Source organism: Apus apus, chromosome 4 (assembly GCF_020740795.1).
Source record: "Apus apus isolate bApuApu2 chromosome 4, bApuApu2.pri.cur, whole genome shotgun sequence".
NCBI lineage: Eukaryota > Metazoa > Chordata > Aves > Apodiformes > Apodidae > Apus > Apus apus.
In genome coordinates, this window is record NC_067285.1 from 28,124,937 (window position 1) to 28,150,510 (window position 25,574).

Sequence of the window (25,574 nt, forward strand, 5' to 3'; positions counted from 1 at the left end):
TTAAGTAAAGTAATAAAATAAGGTAAAATCATCTTCAGTGCAGAACATTTCAATGGCAGACACTCCCAACAGGATAAAGTATGCTCACTGCAGAGATGGCAAAAATGAAATAAGGGTAGTCACTTCAAGAGACCAGCTAGTCTATCTTAAGCTTGTGTCTTCAGGATCTGAAGGAAAAGATGAACTTCATTACAATCACAGAAGATGAACAAAACTGGGCCCATACATTTCAAAGGAAAAAGATCATAAAGGATGACTTTACTAAACTACAGTATCAACGCCCAGGTCTTTAAGGCTAAATCTTTTAAATACCAAGATCCTGTCATAATAGGTTTTTTTCCTATCCTAGTGTCTATTTCATGTTAAATATTCACACTCTTAAAACAAATGAGAACCTATCTATGTTAGGTTAATAAGTTAGTACATTTTCAGAATCAAAGACACAAACCAAGTCACAGATTAATCCATGCTTTAAGTTTGTAGTCTTACATTTACTAAGTAGAAGGCAATATGCAGATTTTACTCCCTAGGAGATGCTGGTAGCAATTACATTGCTAGAAAAAGTGCAAACTAAATCTACCACCTCCTTATATGAAGGGATTAAAACTAAGCTAAGGGGACATGAATTGGCAAACTACATAATTTTCTAATAGCTGCGCATACATTTTTATAAACAAGACTAACACTAACCATTGATATATCAAGCTGTTGAACAGTCAAATAATGCTAGGATAGCATATTTAATTAACTAATTTCATTTAACAAGTTATTTATTGGGCAAGAGACAGATTTTTCTGTTAAAATGCAAACATACAAAGTTATTCTTCAGTACAGAGCATTCTTATTAAGCTAATCAGAGCAAAATTTGAGTGCAAAAGTGACAGCGTTTTCTTTGAAAAAATTGTGCATTTAAGTTGCACAACAAGATGTGTCTGCAGGCTGAGAATACCAACACTGGAAAACTTTTATAACTCTTCTTGCACCTTTTTCTTCGGAGTAAATTGTGGTCCTTCAGGAACATATGCAAGATGGTAATCATATGAAAGATGGGGAACCTTTTCAGTTACGAAACCAACTCTTTGCACTTAATCCTCCCTGATAGGAAAATAAATAGCATGTAATCTTAGAGCTGAAAGACTGTTTTGCATAGAGGAAAAGTCTAAGTCACTGCCTTATTAGACAAATGGGATTCTAATATTTAATAGTTTCTCACCTACCTTTGACTTAAATATGCAATGATTCACTAAACTCCCTACGAAGTAGTTTAGGAATAATTTTGTAAGTAATCTGGTAGAAACTTTGCATATGCTAGAATTCTATTCCATCTAAAATTGTCTCAACCTCCTCTACCTACATGTCTTTCAGGTCTATAATATGTGTATTTCAAAAGTCCTAGATAAGTTCAATTATAGAATAATTAGTTAATTATGTTATTGCTATGTCAACTGGATGGTTTTATTTTGTTTTCTAAGTAAAAGTGCACATACATCTTGCCTCACAGTGCCATCTGCTGATAAGCTAGTATCTCTGCTCTCTATGAGAATGTTTATTAAAAACACTTGTTATTTCTGCAAGGCTAAATCTGAATAATAAATTTAAAATATGGTTGTGCATTCACACAATTTCAAACTTAGTCTGAAACAAGATGCTTAAGGAGCTTTTCTGTGGTCCTCAACTCCACCTCAGCTTACTGACAGTACTGGGTAAACCGCGTCACTGGGTAACAATCTTCAAAGAAATTGGTAAGTCAGATGTAAACAAGAATATCACCATAAGTAATGGCAATATAATACAGCAATTCAAGAACAGCTCCTTAGGAAAATAGGAAAGGCTAACCATACCTTAAATATAGATTTTTATGTAAGTGCAAACTTAAAAATGAAGAAAGTTGTCATTTATTTTCCTAATAGTACACATTATTTTTGTTTTGTTTACCTGTAGAATGTTTTTACTTTGTTGTATGGCAAACATCTGACACATTGCTTGTAGATCCTGTTCTCATCTGCCTGTAGTTCCAGACAGCATTTAGCACAACCTGAATACGTAATCATCGGCAGAGAAGCCAAAATGCACTCCAGTGAAGTGTCAGCATGGAAGATGAGTTGTTTGTACTGACCCACAGAAATGGTAAACTTCAGTTCTAAGATATGGGCTTTCACATGAATCACTCCTACAAAAACAATTTCAATCATGTGCATTGTTTGATTTGTAACTGAAAGCAAAAGTAAGGGTTACAGATTATTCTAAATCAAAATTATTATCAATAAACATTTCTGATTTTTTTATCCTTTAGTAGCACATGCTCACTTTTTAGTGTTATTTATCCAATGAAACATCATTGTGGTTAAATATTATTTTAGAATGTATAAAAGTACTACAGCTATTGTGGTAGATGCCAACATAGAAGGCCCTGAACAAGAGATTAGAATTGTGCCAAGTTATTTCCAACTGCTTTTCTTCCATGCTAATTCAGAAACTCTGAAAAGCAACAACTTTAACAACTTAAGCTACCCAGTATTTATGCATAAGCTAGAGGTAAATGCTGCAATACCAACTTCACTTAGTTACTTCTTAGCGTTTAACACCAACCTTAACAATCTTCTAGGTTTATCTGAGACAGTGACTGTGTGAACTGTATTCTGTTCTTCTGTAAGAAGTTTTCAGTAGCAGTAGCTATTTTACTCTTTCTTTAGGGAATACCAGTTTTGAAGAAATACTACTTGACAAACTTTGTGACTAATTGCATTATTACTAGACAGGTTGGCATGGACAACAACAGCCAGCATTTCTACCCATGTTCCAAAGATGTCTTTGTACAGCACTCCATACCTTGCCTCCGGGCTCACTGAATGAATGCTGCATTCACAGTTTGGCTGCGTACTGAGCAGCAGCCTCTAGAATCAATTCAGACTCCCAGAACTGTGATAACTTAAAAAATTTCAATTGATCAAAAGAGTACCTATTTTGCTTAGTTATGTGCTGCACAACAGACATCACAGAGTTATGGATAAAAACTTTACCTGAACATTTTTCCTCCAAATGTATCGAGAGCTTTGTCATCTGCGTGGGAGATGTTTTGCTTTTCTGAAACTTTTCTTTAAATTCAATTGCTCTTGTGTCATCATCAAACAAGCACTCACAGGATGACCATGGAGTTGTGTGTAATTCAAAGTCACCTGAGACAGAACTATGTTGGACTAGAAGGTATCTGAAGTCCCATATGTGATCTACAGAACAACAAAAAAAAACCCAAAACAGTTTACTTCCTCTACCTTGGTTAATTTATAGAAAGCCAAGGTCATTTACAAGACTAAGAAAAAATGTGCAAGACATTCTCATATGGTCAGCTCTGGCAATTTTACTTCAAGCCTGACGACATGTAGGGTTTTCTCCTTTCCCCGTAAACTTTGCATGAATCCTCACATAACATGATTTCACTTTGATTTCACTTGTACTGACCTCAGCTTTCAAGATACCTTTTTGAAAAAGAAAACACTTCTGAGATTTCTCATCAGTTCTAATAAGGAAAAGTTGGCAATGTCTAGAAGAAAAAAATCTTCACATTAATACTCAACTTGATTATCAACAAATGTTCCTGTTTTTTTTTTTATCTCCTAACTCAATAATGCTGTGATTTAAAAATATTAATTTTCCATCTTCTGACTGACTCTATAATGAAAAAAAATTGAAATTACGGAAGAGTAATACATAACGGGTTATCCTTCACTTGGTTATAAGAATCCAGCATTCACCTACTAATCCAGTTTGAAAACCACTGAGGCTGTTGTTTTTTCCCATGTGTGCTCAAGCTGAAAGTTGCAGCCAAAGTGATTGGCTTTGGAAATCAGGTTATAAAAAAGAGATTTAAAAAAAATTATTCAAGTGTCTGTATCAGCATTTTATGAGCATGTTTTAGCATTTTCATAGTTTGGATAAGTCTGGTTTTTGGTGGTAACTTCCTAAAATACTCCGAAAAAACTTCTGAGCGTCAGTCTAGTTTTATGCACCTTGTGTCTCACTAGAGATCTTGCAGCCCCCCAGAACTGAGTATGCTCCAGGCCAAAGCAAGATTCAGGCAGTAACACTACAGCAACACTGAGGGAAAACGTAATCAGGAAGAAGCAAATGGGCACTTGACAAGAGGGGATCTATGGATGTAGAGGTCATAGTGTAACTTTAGTACAAGATTTGATCCGATACCTGAATTTAACGCATCATTCATATCTTCAACTTTCCCATGTTGATTAGAAAACTGACCACAAAACACGAGTAAACTGTAAATAATCAGGTCTGCAGACATGTATTCAATGAAAGAAATATTTCTTTTTTGGTAATCTAAACCAGATGAGCATAAAGCATGAACTGATGATGACTGTATGGCGCAAGATTGGACTGATTTTTAGCAAGAGATGAAAAATATATTTAACTTTCACTGGCAACAGTTTTTAGATACTCTAGAATTGTATACTCTTAAGCACTTTAAGTAGGTAGACAGTTTATAAATTACAAGTCTCCACACCTTCCTCCTCAAGACTATGAAGTTTCTAATGTGCTAGTACAACCAGTAACACATAGCACAGCTGTGCTATAACTCCCAGCAAGGGTGGATATCCTGCACCTTCTGTAACCCACTCATACTGCTTAACTGTTGTGTTGCATATGCTTTAGCATCATGTCAATTTACCTTTTTTGCTATGTTACTCATCACTTCCAAGTACTACAGCATTTACCTCTTAAGTGTATCCACTGATCAGAAATGCAAACTCTTACGTTATCAATTTAATAAAAAACTATTTTCACTTATTTCAAAAGAATAAAGCCAGGAATAACCCAAAATTCAGCAGTAGTCACTGGTAACAGTGTAATTCTTCTAAGAGATGCTTGCAGTCAGTTACAGCTAAGGCTTGATAGCAAGGCCATTAGGACATAAAGCCTGATATATGAAGGGAGGAAAGCAGATAATAGAAATCAGAAGTACAAAAAAAGCCAGCAATTCATGCTAAACCAGACAACCATACCACAACTCAACAAAACTGGTAACACAGTTTACACTCAAGAATTTTTTATAGTTACATAACTAGGCACCAGTGCATCTTGTGTCTAGGTTCAAGTTTCTGAACACCCATGCTTTCTCAGTCTTCTAAACTTAGTGCACTCAAATTCTGTTGCTGATGGCACTGCTTCTTAACAGGAGATATGTCACAATTGATAGTAAATATGTTGCCCTTCCAAGGGGAGTATTTAAAGGCTGAAAAGTGTTACCAGCTGAGCATTTTATAAATATTAATAGCATCACAAAAATCCTTTTAGATCTATTTAGAAGTAGAAGGACTTACCTTTTTTCCTTTGAAGTTGAGGGCACCAGGCAGCCCCTGCTCCCCACAGTACCATCCTATAGTGTTGATCTCTCTTCTGTTCTACTGTTAGAATGATTTTTCGTTGGTTGCCACCCCTGTAGCTATACACAGATTCTGAAAAAGGTTGAAATCATATGACTTCTACAGTGAAAAGCATATAAACACACAAAACCCACATACCTCAATCATGCTGCAATTGTATTTTATGGTACAGTTATAAGCAAACAAGAATATACCTACAATTTCTTCAGAACAGAATGAAAGCAATCTGAATTCTTCAGCAACATGAATCTAGCCTGAAGAAACACATAAAATGTGTCAATTTACCTTTATCCACCTAAATACTCCCTTTGAAACAGCAGGTATCTGAGCATTTTTCAGTTCCCACTCATCCTGACTGGTGTAAGTGAAAAATTGTACTCAATCTCTCAGCAACAGACTGTCATAATTGGAAGTTAAAGTTCCTGTAACTTCTCTGGAATACATTGAAAAAATATTTCTCAAAGTTTTCACATAAAAAACAACTATAGCTACATACAAGCACAGTAAGAGGATTGGCAACAGTACATATAAATGGAAAATACTACCATCTTTACAGCACTCTTACCAAGGAGTAAGACTCCTTACTGCCTGGAAATTTCAGTTCCATACTAAAATTAAATACCTTTTTAATAAACAAAAGATGTTTGAACAAGCACTCTTGTTTTAAATATCTAACAGGATTGAGATTTAGACACAATAATAAATTATGAAAATTGTTATCTTCAAAATTCTCCACTAATACTGAATAAACATGATATTGACAATGTAGGTAAAAATGTGCATCTTACTAATTAAGCACTAATACAAGATGACAGTGCAATATTAACAAATCTATGTGCAAAGCTTGAAATAAGCACTGAGAATAAAGAAGAGAACAATTATGCAGGGAAAAGAGAGGAATACTCATTTTTCCATGTGAGGATACTGGTGTTTGGCTGCCCAAAGCATTTTTTAAAAAACAGGGCAAGATACTGCATGAAATACTGAGAATGCCCCAAGGTAATTTGGTTTTGCTCATTTCAGAAGGTGGAGAAGATACTAGGAAGTAACTGTAAGGCCTGATTATGAAGAAATGGCAACAAATTACCAGTTTTAACTTAGAAAACTGCTTCAGCAAAAGGAACCCTAAAATAAAGGCATTCCCTATTAGAAGAAACATGTGACTAAAGAATGAACTGAAAACAACAGTACATGGACTGTTGATCATGATTCTTTGGGGGAGAGGAGTCTTTATAATAAAAATACACAGTAAACTCCCAAAACAAATTCTATTAATGAGGTGGTTTCTGTTGGGTCTACATGGAAGAAATAGGTGTATCACAGTAAGAAATCTTAGTAGTTTCACACTGTGCATTTTCCTGTGTTTAAAATAAAAAACTTGTACAAAAAGGCACCCAAGGATGATTACAAAGAAATATTGCACATACTTAAGAGAGGACAAAAGCTTACCTTTAAGAATTTATTCTAAGGAGGAAAAAAAATAAACAGGGAATGTTCCAAATAAAAAATTTGTAAACAACACATTTACATTATAAAGAAAGCCAAGCAAATAATGAAACGGTAGATTAAAATAATAATTTATTTTATTCTGAAAAACACATGATTGACAGTGCAATCACATTTTCCTTTAATGACAGGAAGCTTACATGGAAAGTAGTTGGCAAGGGAGCTTTGAATTAGTAAAGCTTGACTGTCCTACCTGATATTTTCATATACCAGCCCCCCTTCTCAAATAGTGGTCTACAGCAAGAATATGCCTCTTGAATTTCAAGAGGCATAAAAAAATCTTAATTATGTTCCTCCACCCTATCTGCAGTATCTCCCTCTTTTCAGCACGTCTATCTTCCCTGAGAAGAATTTTGAACCCACATTTCTCATACTCAAGATATTCCTGCTGTCATTCCATCTCCTAAAACTGTATTTCATACCTGCATCTCTCTTCAACCCTCCTTCTCATTGAAGATCACATACTACACTATTTGGAGCTGTGATGATGCTCACCTCACTGACAAGTCAACAGATTAGTAACTGCAGTATGTGTTGGGTTCACATTCCTTAATGAAAAGACACCAATTCCTCCCTCCATGGGTAGGCACCGATTATCAGTGCCTACTGCCTGCATGCTTCTCCCAGACACGAATGCTGTTGATCTGCACCAGTGTGCAGTAACCTCCTTTCAGCAGGTGACTACAGTAATTATTTCCTTCCTGTTTCTAACTCCATTTCTCTAACTGCTAGGCCCCTCATGAGTGGACCATTACAGAGGTTTTACTTGTAATTCCAATGTTAAACACTGGTGTATGGAAGTATTATGCAAAATTACTATTCAAGTTTACCTATTGCTGAAGTTTTGGAAGTTGAAGTCTAGTGTATAAGCTTACCTGTTAATATAGTGATGGTGATAATTTTCAAGATTGAGTGCACCAGTGTATTTGGCTGGAGCTGGTCTAGCTGCATATACTGAACTTGATCCAGTCTCTGAACTTTTCTTTGTGGAATGTCTCCAAAGTGTGGAAATTCTGAAGATACATATGCCAATAAGCCTTGGAGAACACCAGCATCCACTACAGGATAAACTTACATGAGAAAACCAACACTGTTAAAAGGAGACCCTTTTTTTTTAACCTTGGAAGTACAAAATGTATTGGTTGGTACATATTTACACTGACAAAACCAAAGCCATTTCACAGTAATTCTAAGGCAAGAAATTATTAAGATATGTAACATTTGATCCAAAATTAAACTGCTTTTCCTGAATATGCCTACCTACTCTTTAAGCCTCTAAAGTTTCTGCAAAAAAATTAATCCTCATGAAATCTTAGACACCTTATGGTTGAGTCCTGGAATAACTGCTCTCTCAAAGTTCAAAGAATTCAGTTTGTCAGAGTTTTTAATAGTAATCACCCAACTTCACCATCAACTTCACATGCTTATCTGATGTCATCATATCTTGTCCACAGGTGTTCCTGTCATACTTGTCTAGCATGTTTTGTACCTCTCAGTTGCTCACATTTCCATTGTTTCCTGTCTATTAAGGATTGCTAAAACAGAATACTTTAAATAGCTATTTTCTGAGATTTTTGTGGAAACTTATGCACTATAATCTTACATTCTTCTGGATTGAGAGCTGAGTAGTTCCCCAGATTCAGTAACTGACTGGTAAATGTAGACTGCAACATCATTTCTCCATACCAAAGATTCTCATATATCATTACATCTGCAATAAAAAAAAACCTTATCAAATCATGTATCAGAAATATTGAATCATATTGTACTTTTTGTGGCTATAGAACCATGACACATACAAGTGTGAGAGAGTTTGAAAGAGATCACTTGCAAATAAAGTGATTTTTTTTTAATCTACCAAAACGATTTACAATTACTTAATCACATTTTCTCAGTACTTTGATTAATTCTTCAATTACTATAAAATATTCACTAGTCTCCTAGCAAGTTCTGTATAAGTGAATGGGTGCCTCTATAGGGTAAGTTATTGTTACACAACATTCACGAATGAGTTGTAAAGTACCAGGCTTACCTAGAAACACTTTAAATGTATTTTGATATAAGAAAATCCAAGCAGAAACTAAAAAGCCCAACTTACCTTCAACCTCCTTAAAACATCTACCTTTGCACCAACTTACAAGCACTTAAAGAACTCTTAAAAATGAGAAACAGGCAACTTAAACTTTGCATATTGCAAAACCTAAATGGGCCAGATCACAATCAAATCCTAGTAAACTCCAGCCCAAAATTAGCTACAATATTATTTTTATAGTACTACATTCTTTTACATTAGCAGTGCTCTTTTAGAGAGTGTTTTGCTCCTATTAGGTATTAAAGGTTACAAAGGATTTATGAGAAATAATCTTCATTATTAGCTGACATGTTATAAAAAAGGTGAACTGCTAACAGCATTTCTTATTTCTGCATCCTATGCCAGTTACTAATTCACAACACTATTCATCATAATATGCTAGTGCTAAGCTACAAAGTCACCCACAAGAGGAAAAGTACTTCTCACCCTGAAAGAGAACATCACGGTTTTCTGGTCCATCTACTTAGTTCAACAGCAGAAAGTTACAAAGAAGTCTATAAATCGAATATCTAGCACATTTGGTTTATAGCAGCACTTCTACCTTTCAGAAATAACTGTTTTACAACACTGCGAGGTTACAGGATACATCTGATTACCTATGGCCCTGGTGTCAGTCAATGCACTGCTGTGTCTCAGACTACACATAAGGATGGGCAAACTTCTATGATGCAAGTGATTTAAGAAAGATACTTAAAAATGCTTTGCCATAGTTCCAAATTACTGCTTATGTACTACTGTACTTTAAACAGGCATTTTAAAGATCCACATTTTAAAAAGGCAAATAAAAGGAATTCTCACCTGTAAGAAGTACAATATCCCCAGGAAAAACAGTGAGTGACCAAAATGCAGCACCATGCCACAGTACCACCTTTCTCTCAATTTCTGACTGGTCAGTAACTACAATTGTTGCTACAGGAACTTTACATGAAGATTTTGGTCTAGTCTTCACCTGTATTTCTTTGATATGACAAGGATGTAATACTGTGACCAAAACATTGTACTTTTGATTTTTGCAGCAGCAATTCTTAAGTGGTGATAGCTTCTTTCCAAGTTTCTTGAACTCTGTCATCCTCTCTTGGTCCATTCTCACCCCAGGGCCAGCTGGAGAAGAATTCAGTTTAGCTCTCTTTGATTTCAGCTGTCTTTTAAACGCTGAGTGAAAAACAGGAAAGGAATCTTCACTCTTGTGGGCTCTTTTAGAAGAACTCCTATGAGAACTGTCTACTTGAGAGCACAATATTCCTGAGCTCAATGCTTCAATATGGATTTCATTCACAAGCTGCTCAGCAGGTACAATGAGTTCTTGAATCTTCTCTGTATTTTCCTGAGCACTTCCTTCTTGCTTTGTAGCCTCAGAGGGAACATTTTTCCCATCACTCTCAGAATCAAAAAGCTCAAGGGAACTCGTATACTCTTCCTTATACTCATTTTCAGCCACATTAAGACATGTTCCAACATCAGAATCAAGTTGGAAGTGACCATACTGCCTTTCTTCAGGTTTTTTGCCTGCTTCTGTTTCTGATAGTTTTGTGATTCTTTTCTGCATTTCATTCCCATCCTGTGCAAAAACAGCCATCTGACTTGCAGTCATTATACTAAGAAATTCAGTATCTGTTGACACTGTGAAGTCTGAATAATCAATTGGTTCTGCTTTTGGTTTTGACTCTTGATTTTGGGGGAAAAACATGTCCAGATAATGACTTAGATACTCATGGTGATCACTCCTACAGTCTGATTGAAAACCCTGTCCCAAAGACTTTAGATGTATGCTAATATGCTTAGTACTGGCAACCAAATCAGAAATGACAGAGCTGTTAACTTCCGAAGGACTAGCTTTTCTCTCTGTGAGGTGTGAACAACAGCCAGGTAATTGTTTATCTTGTCTAGCTGATTCTGCAAACTTTTGTGGAAGGTGCTGATCTGCAGCCTGATTTACATTTGCATGTGCACATCTATCTTTAGATATTTGACAATCAGAATAAACTACACTTTTGGTCTTTTTAGGTGTGCTGGTGCAAATTACTGGCATGGGTACAAGTGATGTAGAATATTCTTTTGCTACCATTAATCTCCCCTGTTCAAACTGCTGAGAGTTGTCATCATCTGTAGGAACTGCTGTGACCACAGAGCTTTCTGCCTGAGACATCACAGGGTCAGCAGTTTTGACTTTTTCAGAAAAAAGACTGTGTGTATCACACAAATAGCGGAGTTCCTTCCATTTTTCACCAGTGGGTGCTGAACTACTTTGCTCTGACACCTCCAGTGGGCTTGGAATACTGGGTGCTCCCACAAAAATATGAATTTGAGTTCTCTCTGGCATTTTTGATTGCTGTGTAAGTTTGACTTCAAGCGATATGGTTTATAATAATAGTGTTGTGTTTTTAGTAAGTGCCAAAAATTCTACTTGGTCTTTTAAAAACCATTTAAATACCTAAAATTCAAAGGGTTATTATATAATTTAGCTTGTAAAAACACCACTTTTCTCCCTAGAACCTATAAAATTAAATGTATAAAAAATAATTGGAAGTTTACCATGTCAAACTTGCATAGAAAAATAAATTATTTACAATAGGGCTTAATCTTGACACTTGGGAACATACAGCAGATGCAGAATTATAGTGAGGTTAAAACAGTTTAATTAAATGTAGTTTAAAAACATAGTTCTTAATTCTTCAGCAGACTTATCTTAATTTATTATTGCTAATTGAACAGTCAAACGTGAATTCACTAATCAGTACTTCATCTTAATTTATGTGCAATAAATGTCTATAAGGAACTTTCACAGTATGGGTAGGAGATAGCTTCACCTCTCAGAAAATTACGATTTCAACTAAACAATTAAGAAGCCCTAGAATTATTTAAAATTAGTTAAAAAGTTTGTTAGAAATGCAATATTTTACATGCTGTTTTAGCATGAAAATACTGTATTAAGTTATTGCTGTGTGAAATGGAGTTTCAGGATATTACTGACAAATTAAAACTTTTAATAAGCTCTAAGAGATCAGTGAAACTTGAGCAAATAATTAGAATTAGCTTTAATTCATGTATATAGTACCATACTAGCCAAGAAATTACTAGCTTTTTCTAGTTTATTAAAAATAAGCCCACCTTACACAGCACAAAAGGCCTTTTTTAAAAAATTCATGCTATACTGGTTTTTAAAATACTCACTACAGCCACAAGTGTTCATTAAAATGCAGACATTTAGCTACATGTGTTTGGGAATGTTGTAAATAGAAGTTGCTGCAAGAGGCAGTTCTGCAGAGTTAGGAAATAGAACACCAGAAATGGAACTCCAGAGCTAATCCAGCTGCAAACAGAGGAGAAAGAGCATTGAAAAAAATACAGTATTGAAAAAATATTTTAAATGTTCATTTAGCTTTAAAAAACCATTTTGCTAACAATCCACTAGGGGTCGATAAATCTGCACATTAATAAAAATCACAGTAACATAGAAACACTATAAACCTCTTGGAACATTGATCTCTGGTATATTACAGGTGTAACTGGAAAAACAATATACAACCACTAAAACTAGCTATATCATGTCATAATACAAAGAAGCTACAAAACACAACAACTAGTATTGCTCAGTTTTATGCTCATTTCAAAATTACTAATGCTTAAAAAATTGGAGTGTCCAAACTTGTGCAGTTGCACGTGTAAATTCAGGCTCATAAGAAACTTTAATGGGCAACTCCCATACCTGTGAAACTTTTAAGTTTCATAATTAAAGAACATCAATACACAAATAACCAAAATGACAGAATTTACAGTTCAACTCTAAAATAATGAATCAGGCAAGAAGGGAAAGACAAATCAATGTGACAGTGAGACTGAATCCCTAAAGAAGGGTTGTTAAAAAATGTCATAGATAAAAGGCTGCCCAATACCAATGTAAAAACAACTTCAGTAACAGATTCCCTATGACAAACAATAAATGTTACCACTACTTCAAATTAACTTTAGAAGTGTAATTTAACTGCTGAGGTTGAGTAATTTCTTTCAGTTCAAAATACATCAATTTATTTGTAACTTTTTAATTTGTTTTTGTCTTGGTTACAGCCATTGCTGATGGTTAGTTTTCTTAATTAGGTTCTCTAAAGTATAACATTAGAAGGAGGTTCAAGTGAAGAAATGGTTAAAATGAATTACAAAGGATTTCTTCCACGTATGTGCTATAGAACAAAAGAGGCTGAAGAGCAGAATTCTGACACAAATCTGTGTGATTTCTAAATAACCTGCATACCATGCAGAGACTAACAAAATAGTCATTTCCAAACTGGACTTTGGTAGAACAGCTCTTTCACTTCAACATTTACCTTCTTCTACACGGGCTAAATACTGATTTATCAAAGGTATAAGCTACTGTCTTACTCCAGTCCTAGCTGTCTTATTACAGTTCTCTAGTCTGGCAGGTATTTCAGAGGCTTTTGCTAATTCTAAAAAAATAAAATTCTCAAGCATTTGTGCTTCGAATTTCAGGGAGAGAGAAATCTTAACTGAAGTGAACTGAAATATTTTTAGGACAAAACTTGCTTACCTGCTTTCTGTACCCTTGAAGCTTATAACAGAGTTATTTTAAGTTTTTATAAGGAAAAACTAAAACTAAACTCTAAATGAGCCCACTGAATACTTCAGTTCTTGACAAGTTCTGAGGATACTGGAAGGGCAATTTGGTTGCTAAATAGGTAAGAACATTAGAACCAGACATTTAGAGGCAAGCTTACAACCTGGGGTTGCAAGATTTTATATTCATAGAAAAGCTGATGCTTAAGATGACATAGCATAAAGTACTCAAAATCAACATGAAAAAAACAACTGTCAAGTGCCCTAGACCACTCACATAAATATAATGTAGGGCCTTACATACTGTACTATAGCAATTTTTTGCACTTTATAGCTTAAAACCAGGAAACAGTAAAAAAAGGAAATATTTTAGATCACTATATTTATCATAGGCTAAACATACCTTTTCAATACTTGAAGTTCACTATAAAAGTTTAAGATCCTAGAAATGCAGTTGTATTTCACTCTTTCAGAGATATCCTGTATTATATTTCAAATGGATTCATCCTACAATCAGGATTGAAAAATGAATGAATCAGTTAATACTTGAAGGAAAAATATCACTGAAGAACCATACTCAAGCATGTTTGTTTTTCTTTTATTGTATGTCTACCTACTATCCATACAAAAAAAACAAAAACCAGCTCTGGGTTTAATTCCCAAGCACTTCAGTATTGTTTCTAATAAGAAAACAGTAAGATGTGAATCTAAATGCATCCTAATAGGCCTCAAATTATGCAGAGTTTGAATCAGATAAAGCTGTGACTTTGGCATACTCATGGTTTTCATACAATCTATTTACTATTTTTATCCTTGAGATTTAACTGAATGAGTTCTTACATTAGGATAAGATCCTTGTGGCCAAATAAGAGGTTTATTTTTAGACTTAAATAAAGGAAAAAAGAAACTGGAAGAGAAAGATTACAGCAGAATTATGTTGAATAATTTTTAATCGTTATAGATTAGTTTTGTGTTTATATAGCTTTGCTTGCACTACAATATTGAGTAGTATGTGTGTGAAGATTAGAACGCAGCAAAAAAAGTAGTCATATGTATGTCCAGTTAAGGAAATAAGGGTACATCATAGCAGAAGACAATTGATGAAAGAACACTATTAATAAAGGAACAAATAACTGGAAGGTTTATGTAGATGAGGTTAGGAACAGGGAAGGTTGCACTCCAGAGTCTCAATGTATGCCAGTCAGAACTGCAAAGGCTACATCCCACTTATCCCTCATCTTCTATGAAGGTAAACTACATACTTGGACATGTATTGAGGCATTATAAATAGGAAAAAAGACAAGTACTGTGCTCCTTCCAGCTTTTTTTCTCTTGAGAATTTAATTCTGTGGACCTGAAGATCTTGACACAGTCTCACGGTATTCTCTAAAAGAGCTAATTCCTCTTGCAACTGCAGTATTTTGGACTCACATTACAGCAGGCATGACATTGCCAAACATAACTGAAAAAATTCTGCATTTTCTTCAAGAATAACTCATCTTTTTACACCTACATTTATAAATACACTGTGACTAATACTAAGGAGTACTTGGAAAAAACTTTTTTTTACACAAGCACCTGTGTATTCACTTTTATAAGCACACCTTATACCTATCTATATAGCATTGGCATGACAAAAATGCATGAATGATAAACAGTGACTTATTTACTACAGCACAAAAACTCCACCAATGACAAAAATCACAATATAAACTGAACATTGCCAAGGTCTACTGCTGTATACATACAGGGACAATGTCATTAAGCAACTTAGTTTCTGTTAAATAGATTACATTGAATTTACAGCAGAATAATGGTTATGCCCTCTTCTAGTACAAAAATGAGTTTACTAAAGATGTAAGTCACAACACAAATGTGTTCTGAAAAGATACCTGGTATATAAGAACATATCTGAAACAGTATGGCATGTAAAACATGAAATCAGATTAACAGCACTAATTAAGATGCCAAAAATAGTTAAACAGGAAAACACTTTTGAAAACAAAAACATCTATACCTTGGTAACCTTCCAGTTATATAGTATTTTATAAGCCTCTCATTTTAACTATCACTTCTCTTTTGGTTTTGCCATGTTTAAAAATGCATAAAAGTTATACATAAATTCAGAAAGTTTTCCTTAACTTTGAAGTTCTGTAACTTCTCTAAACTCAGGATTTTTTTCTGATTCATAACTGAATCTGTTATTTAGTAAATTTCTGCAACTAAAATATAACTTGCATTTCCAAATCCTAATATTTCCATTTTTATTAAGATACTTAGAGCTTAACAGTGATAAGTGACCTCTGCCTATTCCCTAGTTCACCTAAGAAGTCCACTATCAAATTACCTGCTTTGGCAATTTCCAGGTAAAATTTTAGGTCAAAGATATCAAGCTCCAGTACCAGAAATCATCAGTCCTTTTTAATAATTTAAGTCTCTACATAAAAAAAATATTATAGTTTGGGTAAATTCTCTGTATGCAAAAGTGTTTAAAGAATCTTTGCTATGCTTCTTTACAACAGTATATTTTTACTTATTTAAATGAGTTCTGTACTTTGCTTTAAAGAGAAAGTCTGAGAGAACAACTTCTAATATAGATCTTAAAAAATCAGCAAAAAGCTTATCAGTCATATTAGCAAAATACTACTGACACAGAACAAATCCATTTTTATACTGTAGTTAAATTATCTGTGGGTAGACAGGGGGTTAACTATACCAAAGATAACAGGAGCTAAAGCTCATGAAGATATAACTGAAACTTAAATGTACATATCCATTATACCTGTTAATTATTACACCATTTCTTAATTTGTGGAAAGGTGCTCTATTCATAATAGCCAATGAAAGCTTAGCTTTTTATCTCTGAAATGGTCAGAGTCTGATTGACGGGTCAATGATCTATTAAAAACAGCAGCTACATAAGCAAGTTTTACATTTGCAAGACACTGCAACTAAAGTTTAATATACCTATTATAAGAAATACATTATGGTACATAGTGTATTTCCCCCAACCTAAACAGTAAGAGAAGAAATCTAAATTTAAAGGCTTTTAAAATTAATTATATCATTAACAGTTTGTTAATCCCTCATGATTTGCTACACATAGGATAAAGCTAAAAAGAGCTTTAAAAATCTTCTTTCAATAGTTAAATACTCTAAGAACATTGTTTGATGCTACATACATGGCCTTAAATTGCCCTTAAAATACCTTAGAAGTATTCATTACTTTTATTCCGTATTTCACTTTCCATTAATAGTATTCACTTGCCATTATTTAAGCATTAGACCAAGGTAATTTTAACACAGTTTCAGCCTCCTGTCACCACAGAATATTAATGGTAGTCAGACACCTAAATCCATGTTTTTAAAGGTTACATCCAAATAAAGTTTCATCAAGTACACTGAAAGTAAACCACACTAATTCCACCTCTGGGTAACAGTTTCTTCATGTCTGCTACACACTACAGCTTTGAGATATAAATAAAATTCCAGAAATAACAGATAGCAATGCATCAGAAGACAAAAGATTAGAGCAATATAATGCAAAAGCATAACTTTTACCCCTCAGGAATTTTCATACACCTGCAACACTCAAGTTGTGGGTTGTTTTTTTTTAAAACCACTACATTCTTTTAAGTTGCAGCTTTGATATGGAACAGCTTGATGATGATCATCCTAACCTGTAAGCAATTGATTTCTACAAAACACAAAAGCAATCATATTGTCCTTTACCTGCAGAAAAGCTGGCCATACAGATACATACATGAAGTAGACTATTTTTAAGTTATCCATTTTAACTTCTACAGTGAGCTTTCCCCACCCTCATTTACTTGCTTGATTTTACACTTCTCCAATCTGTAGTATAAACAAAATTAAAGGACTGTTTCACTGGCCTTACAATAGAAGAAACTGAGTTATTAATAGCCATCTTCAGAACATTTAGTTTCAGTTCAATTCAAGCTGTAGAGTTAAGACAGGCCATCCCATATGATGGTAGAGTAGGAAATCTATTAAGACGCTTGCCAAAGAAAAATTACAAACCTCTGGATGCAGCATTCTGACTACCTGATGGGAAACTCTTCTGGCACATTTATCATGCTGCTCAGATCTACCTCCAAAACTCATCTTTGTCTTGCTAAAAGACAGGTACTGTAGCTGTACAATACCTTGAAAAACCAAAGAAACAGCAAGCAGTTTAAGTAACAGTTTCATACACTTAGAATCTGAAACAACTCCAGGATGAGGTGATGAACACTTTAAATGTTTCCTTGCAACTTGTGTAAGAGGATGATCTTTATGCCAACAACTCACACTGGCACTGCAAGTAAATCAATATACCAGCAATAGCACCTATCCACCAAATCAGTAAGAAGCTTGGTCCAAATATATATTTGCACAAAGAAGAACCAAACTGAAAATAAAAACTGCCAGAAGAAATCGAGCTAAGCAACTCACAGATCAAGCAATTTTACACTCTGCATAAGAGTGAGGAATGTATCGTCCAAGCTTAAAACATTATACCTGTAAGTGAAAAGCAACTCAAGGCATTTTAAGTGGATTGCTTTAGACTACGCTAGCAGGACCTAACAAGAAGTCAAGAGAATGTGGGAGATAGTGCACATACATACAGGCAACTGGGTAAAAAAATGGACAGAGTAGGTAATTACGGGTCTTATTTTTGTCAGCAAAGAATCACAGAATCATATAATTGTTAAGGCTGGAAGGGACCTTAAAGATCACCTAGTTCCAACCCCCTGCTACGAGAAGGGACCTCTACCCGTAGACCAGGTTGCACAAAGCCTCATCCAACCTGGCCTTAAAAACCTCCAGAGATGAGGCCTAAATGGCCCAGGGATGAACCTAAATTTCCCCTCTTAGAGTTTAAAACCATTACCTCTCATCCTATTGCTGTCTTCTCTGATGTAATACCCCTCCCCAGCTTTCCTGTAGGCCCCCTTCAGGTACTGAAAGGCTGCTGTAAGGTCTCCTTGGAGCCTTCTCTTCTCCAGGCTGAACAGCCCCAACTCTTTCAGCCTGTCTTCATAGCAGATCTGCTCCAGCCCTTTGATCATTGTTTGTTTAGAGATGGTAAAACACCAAAAATCTTTTATCTAAATTTTAATACAAAGTTTCAGGCAAATACTGTAGTTCTGTCTATAAGTGACCTGCTTAACTAAAACTAATTTTACTCCAAGATGGTTATTTGGCTCACATAATAGAGTAATATTTCTGGAATACTGTACACAGAGGCAGCTGTTGACTAGACAGTTGTATAGCAAGAATCCTCTTAGTCAATATCTAAACTTACAAAAATCACAAGCTTTTATTTGCCTACAGCAGTACCTCTAAAAGTAGCATATGGTTACCCCTAATACTATCTGAATATGGATTATTATTGACCACAAAGTATTTTCTTTTAGTACTTACTATCCATATTAAATAACAGCAATATTAATCCATTCAGTATTTAGTTCTTGTCACTGGCTATTACCAGAGGACTAAATGCCATTTGGCCTCAAAATACATACAGCTGGCTTACAAATACAGAAGTTGCTGGTTTATGGCTATATATTTGCCAAACTCATGTACTCAATCTTTTTCTCTTTATCTGCAGCACTTCCAGTAACAAAATGCTTTTTTGAATATGAAACACCTTTGATGTAGGTATTGCAACAGAAAACTTCCTAAATAGCCCTTCAACTTAAGCAGGGAGATCAATAATTTAAACCAAAATCAGTGTTTTGAGAGTCTGACACTTTTCACAAGTTAAATGAAAATACTGAATAAACCACTAGAAACACTAAGTTGTTCCTCATAACAATTACTGAAATACTAAAATAAGTAAGTATGGCAAGCAATCAAATTATATTGCTAACATGTAATGTGTAACTACTTGCCTGCAAGATCAAGGCCTATGGCTTCTAAAGTTGTTGAAAATATTTTCCTTAACCTGAAATAAACATGTTTCTTCTGTAAATACAAGCTTGGATTATATGGAATCATGTACTCAGCAGCTGCATCTGCCATTTTATTTTAAGATTATTTTTTGCAACAAAATAGGCAAAAGTCTCAATACTGATAATGTTTTCAGTTCACCTACTGAGATGGTCTTTGTTGTGTTTGAAAACTGGAGTAAAGGTAGTAGGCTTTCCTGATTAGCTTGATAATTTGCCTTGCAAGATCTCCTTTTAAGTAAATGCTATTGATTTTTGTTTTGCAATACATAAAAACACAATTAAGGAGATATGAACATACAGTGCCTGTTACAAACAAAAGAAGTTAAAAGTTCTGAAGAACAGCGACCTTTTGAGTAGCAAGATAAAGGTAAAAGGTCAAAGATACACAAAAGTGCTGTGCACGTTTTGTTGAAGAACACTCATTCCCTAAACCCTTATTTTAGAGAACCATTTAAACAATTAAACTGATACATCTTCTGTCAGGAAAGACATTGTTCCAGATATTTAAACATCTTCAAAAACTCACCATTTAGTCTGTAGAAAATTATCCATGGGTATCATCACCAGTGAAAATTTATTTTAGGACTTAAATCTTCTGATAAACTGAGGTTGATAAAACAATATAGGACCTAAAATGAAAGTGAGGCAACAACTCAAAGGAACATGATTATAATAGCCCCTTTTCAGTCAGATTAACTGCCTGTAGATTTGATTGGAAGATATAAAAACCAAGATATCAAGCGAGCACCAGCTTTTCTTTGCTTCTTGCAAGAGTCTTTTCCGTTTTCCTAAACTGAATGTTTTAACCAATGAGGAAAACAGAACTTTTTTCTAAACTAAGCAACAATTATCTGGGCTATGATTGAATGGATTTCAGTAAAAAATTATTTCCATAACAGCAAATAACCTTTCAGCCTGACTTAGTAACACAAATGCCAGAATATGATATTGTGCAACAGGCATTATAATACTGAACAAGTACATCTTACTGCACAAATCCAGTGTATTTCTCAAAAAAAATAGTATTTAGTCTCAAATCATGTGAGCTGGTATTTCACATTATGAAAGTTATTGGAATCCATCTTCCACAACAATTACATACATCACTGGGATTAGCTGGTTATAGCACACAGCTTGCAAAACAGAATTTACTCCTCCATATTTTACATGGCTTCCATGATATGGCTGAAACATATAATTTAAAATACAAAGCCAACACTATTATTTTGTCACCTTTGCAAAAGCCTCACTGAAAAACTATTAAGTTTTATTACAAACAACTGGATAGTGACTACAATTCACAGACAAAAAATGGGATTTTATAAATGTTTTTTGACAACATCTGTAGGTAAGACCATGCTTGTGCTTTTGTACTGTGGGAGACAGGGTATTAATAAGTTTACTTAGGTGGGAAAAATCAGTAATCTACCAGTGTCAGTAAAACACCTTTCACTCTCCACGACAAATGGATATGTTAGCAGTAGACTTTAACAAAAGCCACACTTCCTCTTTTTGCATTTAAGGTGAGTTTTTTTATTAATTTGCCAGCCTAACTAAGCAATTCAAGTTAGATGTCTGTTTAGCTGAAACAACCTACCACTCTCTCAAGTAAGTCATACTGGGAGCACACAAGTCATCACTAGATCAAGACATGTTCCAAGGCTGTGCAAAACTAGAAAATAAACAAGGAGCTCCAGAAGAAGCCAGATGGCATACAAGACCTCTTTTGACCAGTAGCTCAATCAGGAGATAATCTACCTCATGATTGTTTATGCAGGATCTCTCCAAAACACAAATTTAACCTTCTGGTAAACAGAAACAAGAGCAAGTATTTTTTGACAGGACTGAACCTATGCCATCAGACCCATTCTATTCTTTCCTCACCCTGAGCCACATTCTGCACGTTTTATCAGTTTCTGTAGTATGCAACACTTCATGTGGTAGCATTAGTTTATTTTTCTGACATTCAAAGTAACTGGTGATCTGATATACTATATATAGCTGATTCCCCAATAATTTCATACCTTGGGAAGATGGAAGCTGGCTTCACACAAAATGTCTATGAATCTAAAGTCTTAAAAGGCAAGTTCATAACACGTGCTTCTGATGTGAACATCATATTTTAAACAACACCCTTGATAGATGTTAACTACATGACAGTGCTGATTTTTATATCCAAAACTCTAATACTTCTGTTCCTAAAAACGTGAAGAAATTTCCATGTTAAAATTTTATGATCTTCCTATTGCACATGCCACACGCCGCACCCTCCCCAACAATACACTTAATAACTGAAAAAAGTATGTTTGACTATCTAGAAGTTGAGAGATTTAAGATTTTTTTTCCTAAAGCTTCCTTAAGGAAATACAACCTTCAGACTTGGGCCAAGCTGGCTCTGTACAATTGCAACAGCACTACAAAGATCACAGATGGTTCACTGCACACACTTGCTCCTTATTGTGGCTACAGAAGCCACATACCTACCAAAGTCTTTAGAACTATATGAATGTCAGCCAAGCAAATGCTCCTTCACAGCTATTGCAGCTAAGGAGTAAAGTTGTTAATTTACTAGAGCACCAAAGAAAAATCAAGATAAAAATGTCAGGGTATTCTATGTTAGAAGAAACTACTGTGAAACTTCAGGAAACAAAGTTTTAAAGTCCTTAAGCATTTACCTAGCAAAAAAAGTAATATGATACATAGAGGAAGTTAACACTGTTTTTTTAATATATAAGCCTTTACAATTCAATGGTTTAGATAGACTTTAGTTCAGCAAACTGGTTAAGCTTTAACAGAGAACAGGTGACACTGAGTAACTAACAACACAGCTGACTGAGCCAGAGGTGCCTTTTAGATGCAAATTCCCTATTTTGAAGAGGTAAATTTTCTCTCAGACCTTAAGGCAGTTATGCATTTAGGCTGTTCAAAATAATTTGATTGATTATACTTTAGAAAGTTGGAGATGACAATTTCTATCCAACTATGTCCACAAAAATTAAAATATACAATCACAATTGAACAAAATTGTGAATTAAATGCTTGAAACCTTGATTTATATGGCCTGTACATATATCCACCCTTTACCATGGTAATGGCAGAGCAAAATGAAAAAACCCCATGTATGGTGTGAAGCCATTCTGGGTCTCCCTCCACCTGTTGTCATAGTGCATAGCAGCATAACCAGTGATGAAAACCTTCCTGTACTTATGTTACCAGTAAAGATGCGTAATTTTATTCACTGTTTTTATTAGAGGCAATACCTCAGTTATTTTCTATACCATGCTAATAAAACTATTACTGTGCACATTCACTTGCCTTTAATTCAGTAACTTTTACAAATTATTTTACTGCTTGCATTACTACATTATCCTCATTGTTTAAGAGTATTACACCAACGAATTGAGACCAGCCCTATTTGTCTGAATCACAGCTAATCTGAAAAGTCTTCAGGATGATATGTGATTTATTTTCCCCTCACCATTTTAATACCTGGGAATATTCTGCCCACCCTAACTCTTCCATCATGCAATTTGGGAAAAAGTCCAGCCAAGCATACACAGACTTAACATGTTCACATGCACCAGCAAACAACTTAGAGGGAAGTACCTTTCTTCAGAGAGAACCTGGTACTCTGGATGATCAGTTTCACCAAACTACATTGACAAGATAAACAATACAAAAACTTAAAGAAAGTGAAATTTTAAGTTGTGTAACTTTCAAAGCTCGTGAAGTATGAAGAGTTAAGGATGGAAACTAAAGAGGTTTACCTATTTGTCCATTTCTCTTCATGAAGAAGCTGCTCCAAGCTGAAGTAAAACTATAATAGCTTCTATTTCAAAATGAGGAAAGGCTAGAGATTTAATCACTGCTAACCTCAGTTTACTTAATACTTTGTGTACTGCCACTGTAATCCTGTTTGCTAATACAATTTTTTCTGTTAAACATTACAAGTTCTATATTTGATCTTTACTATGATAGAAACAATATAATTAATATTGTACATAGGCAAATGTGGCTACTAGTACACTAGTGTAATTTTTATCCACACAACCATGTGAGCTGCTATATGAAGCTAAAATCACTGTAGTCTTCAGAAAAATATTTTCAAAAACACTAGTACAAAGTTTTCATCTATAACAGAAATGGCAGCATCAGTATTCAAAACGTATCTTATTAAGAAGATTCTGTTTAATGCCCCAAGACACAAAGGCATTTGTAGCTAAAGTAGCTCTTAATAGCTTTTTGTAACCTGCCCTTATTCTATGCCTGGTGATGTACTTTTACAGAGAGAGTTACAACTGGGTATAACTTGTGGTACTTCAGCTTCATGCACGCACAAGTGAATTTTACCTTCTCAAAAGACCCAAAAGAGGAAAATTAGAGGTAAAATAAATTATGATTAATGCAGGGAAGTGAAGAAATACACGGAACTTGCTAACCATTCCATACCAAACTATTTTATGTATTTAGCTAATGATCTGAGCAACTCCAGATTTTACTTGCTTCTGTCAGAGAAAGCACATGAAATATAAATAATCAGCTATCGTAGTACTGAGCATGTAACAGGCAATAAGTAAATACACATTGGTTTTGTCCTTCCCATAAATTTCACATTGAGACCTGCTTATATGAGCTTACTTTGAAGGATTTTAAAATCAGCAGAGAAAGCAGAAAACCAAAAAGCTATTACATTAAATGTATGACCTATTATATTTCTCCAGATATTAGTATCCTTTACAAGTGACCAGAGAGAAAGGAATTAAAAAAAACAGTAGTTTGTTCTGTGTTAGCTAATGTTGTGAGTTACATTGCAAGAGTTCATTGCAAGAGCTATACTGATGTTTACACTACATAAAGCTTTATCTTGCAGCTAAAACTAGTATACCATCCAAATCAATGGCAGTTTAACAGACACACACTCCTAACAACAAACATGAACTGAAATATGGCAACATTTCATATTAACCATGGTGAAACACTGGAGCAGAAGAAAAATTTGAGAGATAAATAAAAATATATAAAAACAAACTGCTAAGCTATCACATTTGTCAGGACAAGGCTAAAAAGCAGCAGATGGAGATTCAGTTTATGGTATGGAAATCAGATGAAAAAAAATAATTGAAGGTGTATTCCCAAAATGAAGATAGCATTCATTAATTAAATACAAGACATTTGATGGCAAGTGAGAACAAAAATACTAACAGGTTAACTGAAAGCTTTTCTCAACAGGGTTGAATATGACGTTACAACGTATTATACAATATATTATGCACTGCACAAAAACTATGCAGAAAACTGAATACTCAGACCACAGTAAGAAAAAAAAACAGTAAGTGATAGGGTATGAATGAAAGGCTTTCATCTTCACCAAATAAGCAAGTGAAAATACTTGATTTGATGAAGCTGGAAAGAAAAACATCCAAATAGTGTCCATTTAAATTGTAGTCCTCATCAAAAAAAGGCAAATACAGCAAAGGGAAGAGGTAACATCATGATGTATGAAAGAAGCTGTTCCCATTTAAAAGTTATCTAGGGTTTTCCTCATTACGTTAATTTTCCAGTATAGTTCCAGGCTCCATGATAGAGATTTGCCACCACACTTCATACTAAAAACAGTACTCATGATAATTCAAGAGCAGTCTAATCCCATTATCCTAAGAAAATCCTGGCTTCTCAGGTCAAGAACCAGATGTTAAGAGTAGTACTATTAGAAGAAAGCTTGTCACTGATCTTTACAAAACCTGATACAATAAGGGGTTTGATCTTGGCTGATTATCCTACTGCAAGAATCAAAGTCTCATGAGAAGTCAAAGCTCTATCCACTGGGGGTTACATTGCTGCACAGAGGAAGACTGGGGAACAGCTCAATTGCAATGTCTTGTACTCCCAGCAGGTCAATTAGAATTAGCAGTCCATACAGTTAGGTATCTGATAAAGTCACCTTGGTCCATCTCATCTCTAGATTGTACATTCTCTTATGATCAAGGATGGGAAAAAATAGAAAAAAAAAGTGCAGACAAAGCTTAAGAATTTACACTGCTTCACACACGC

At 34.7% G+C, this 25,574-nt stretch overlaps 1 protein-coding gene across 8 annotated transcripts in view; it reads right to left on the reverse strand.

Annotated features, from left to right (window-relative positions):
* Positions 1–25,574, reverse strand: part of SHLD2 (shieldin complex subunit 2) — a 37,194-nt gene that overhangs the window by 1,903 nt on the left and 9,717 nt on the right. For 5 of the 8 annotated variants that reach the window (XM_051617237.1, XM_051617236.1, XM_051617238.1 and 2 more), the window contains 7 exons: positions 13,970–14,073; positions 9,796–12,307; positions 8,509–8,616; positions 7,781–7,975; positions 5,337–5,471; positions 3,021–3,227; positions 1,936–2,170 (listed from right to left, as the gene is read on the reverse strand). In XM_051617237.1, coding sequence (XP_051473197.1) covers positions 1,936–2,170; positions 3,021–3,227; positions 5,337–5,471; positions 7,781–7,975; positions 8,509–8,616; positions 9,796–11,317 — 2,402 coding nt within the window. In that variant the 5' untranslated portion in view covers positions 11,318–12,307; positions 13,970–14,073. Of the gene's footprint in view, positions 1–1,935; positions 2,171–3,020; positions 3,228–5,336; positions 5,472–7,780; positions 7,976–8,508; positions 8,617–9,795; positions 12,308–13,969; positions 14,074–20,049; positions 20,153–25,574 lie in introns of all 8 variants that reach the window. The other 3 variants (XM_051617239.1, XM_051617240.1, XM_051617242.1) reach the window with 3 other exon arrangements.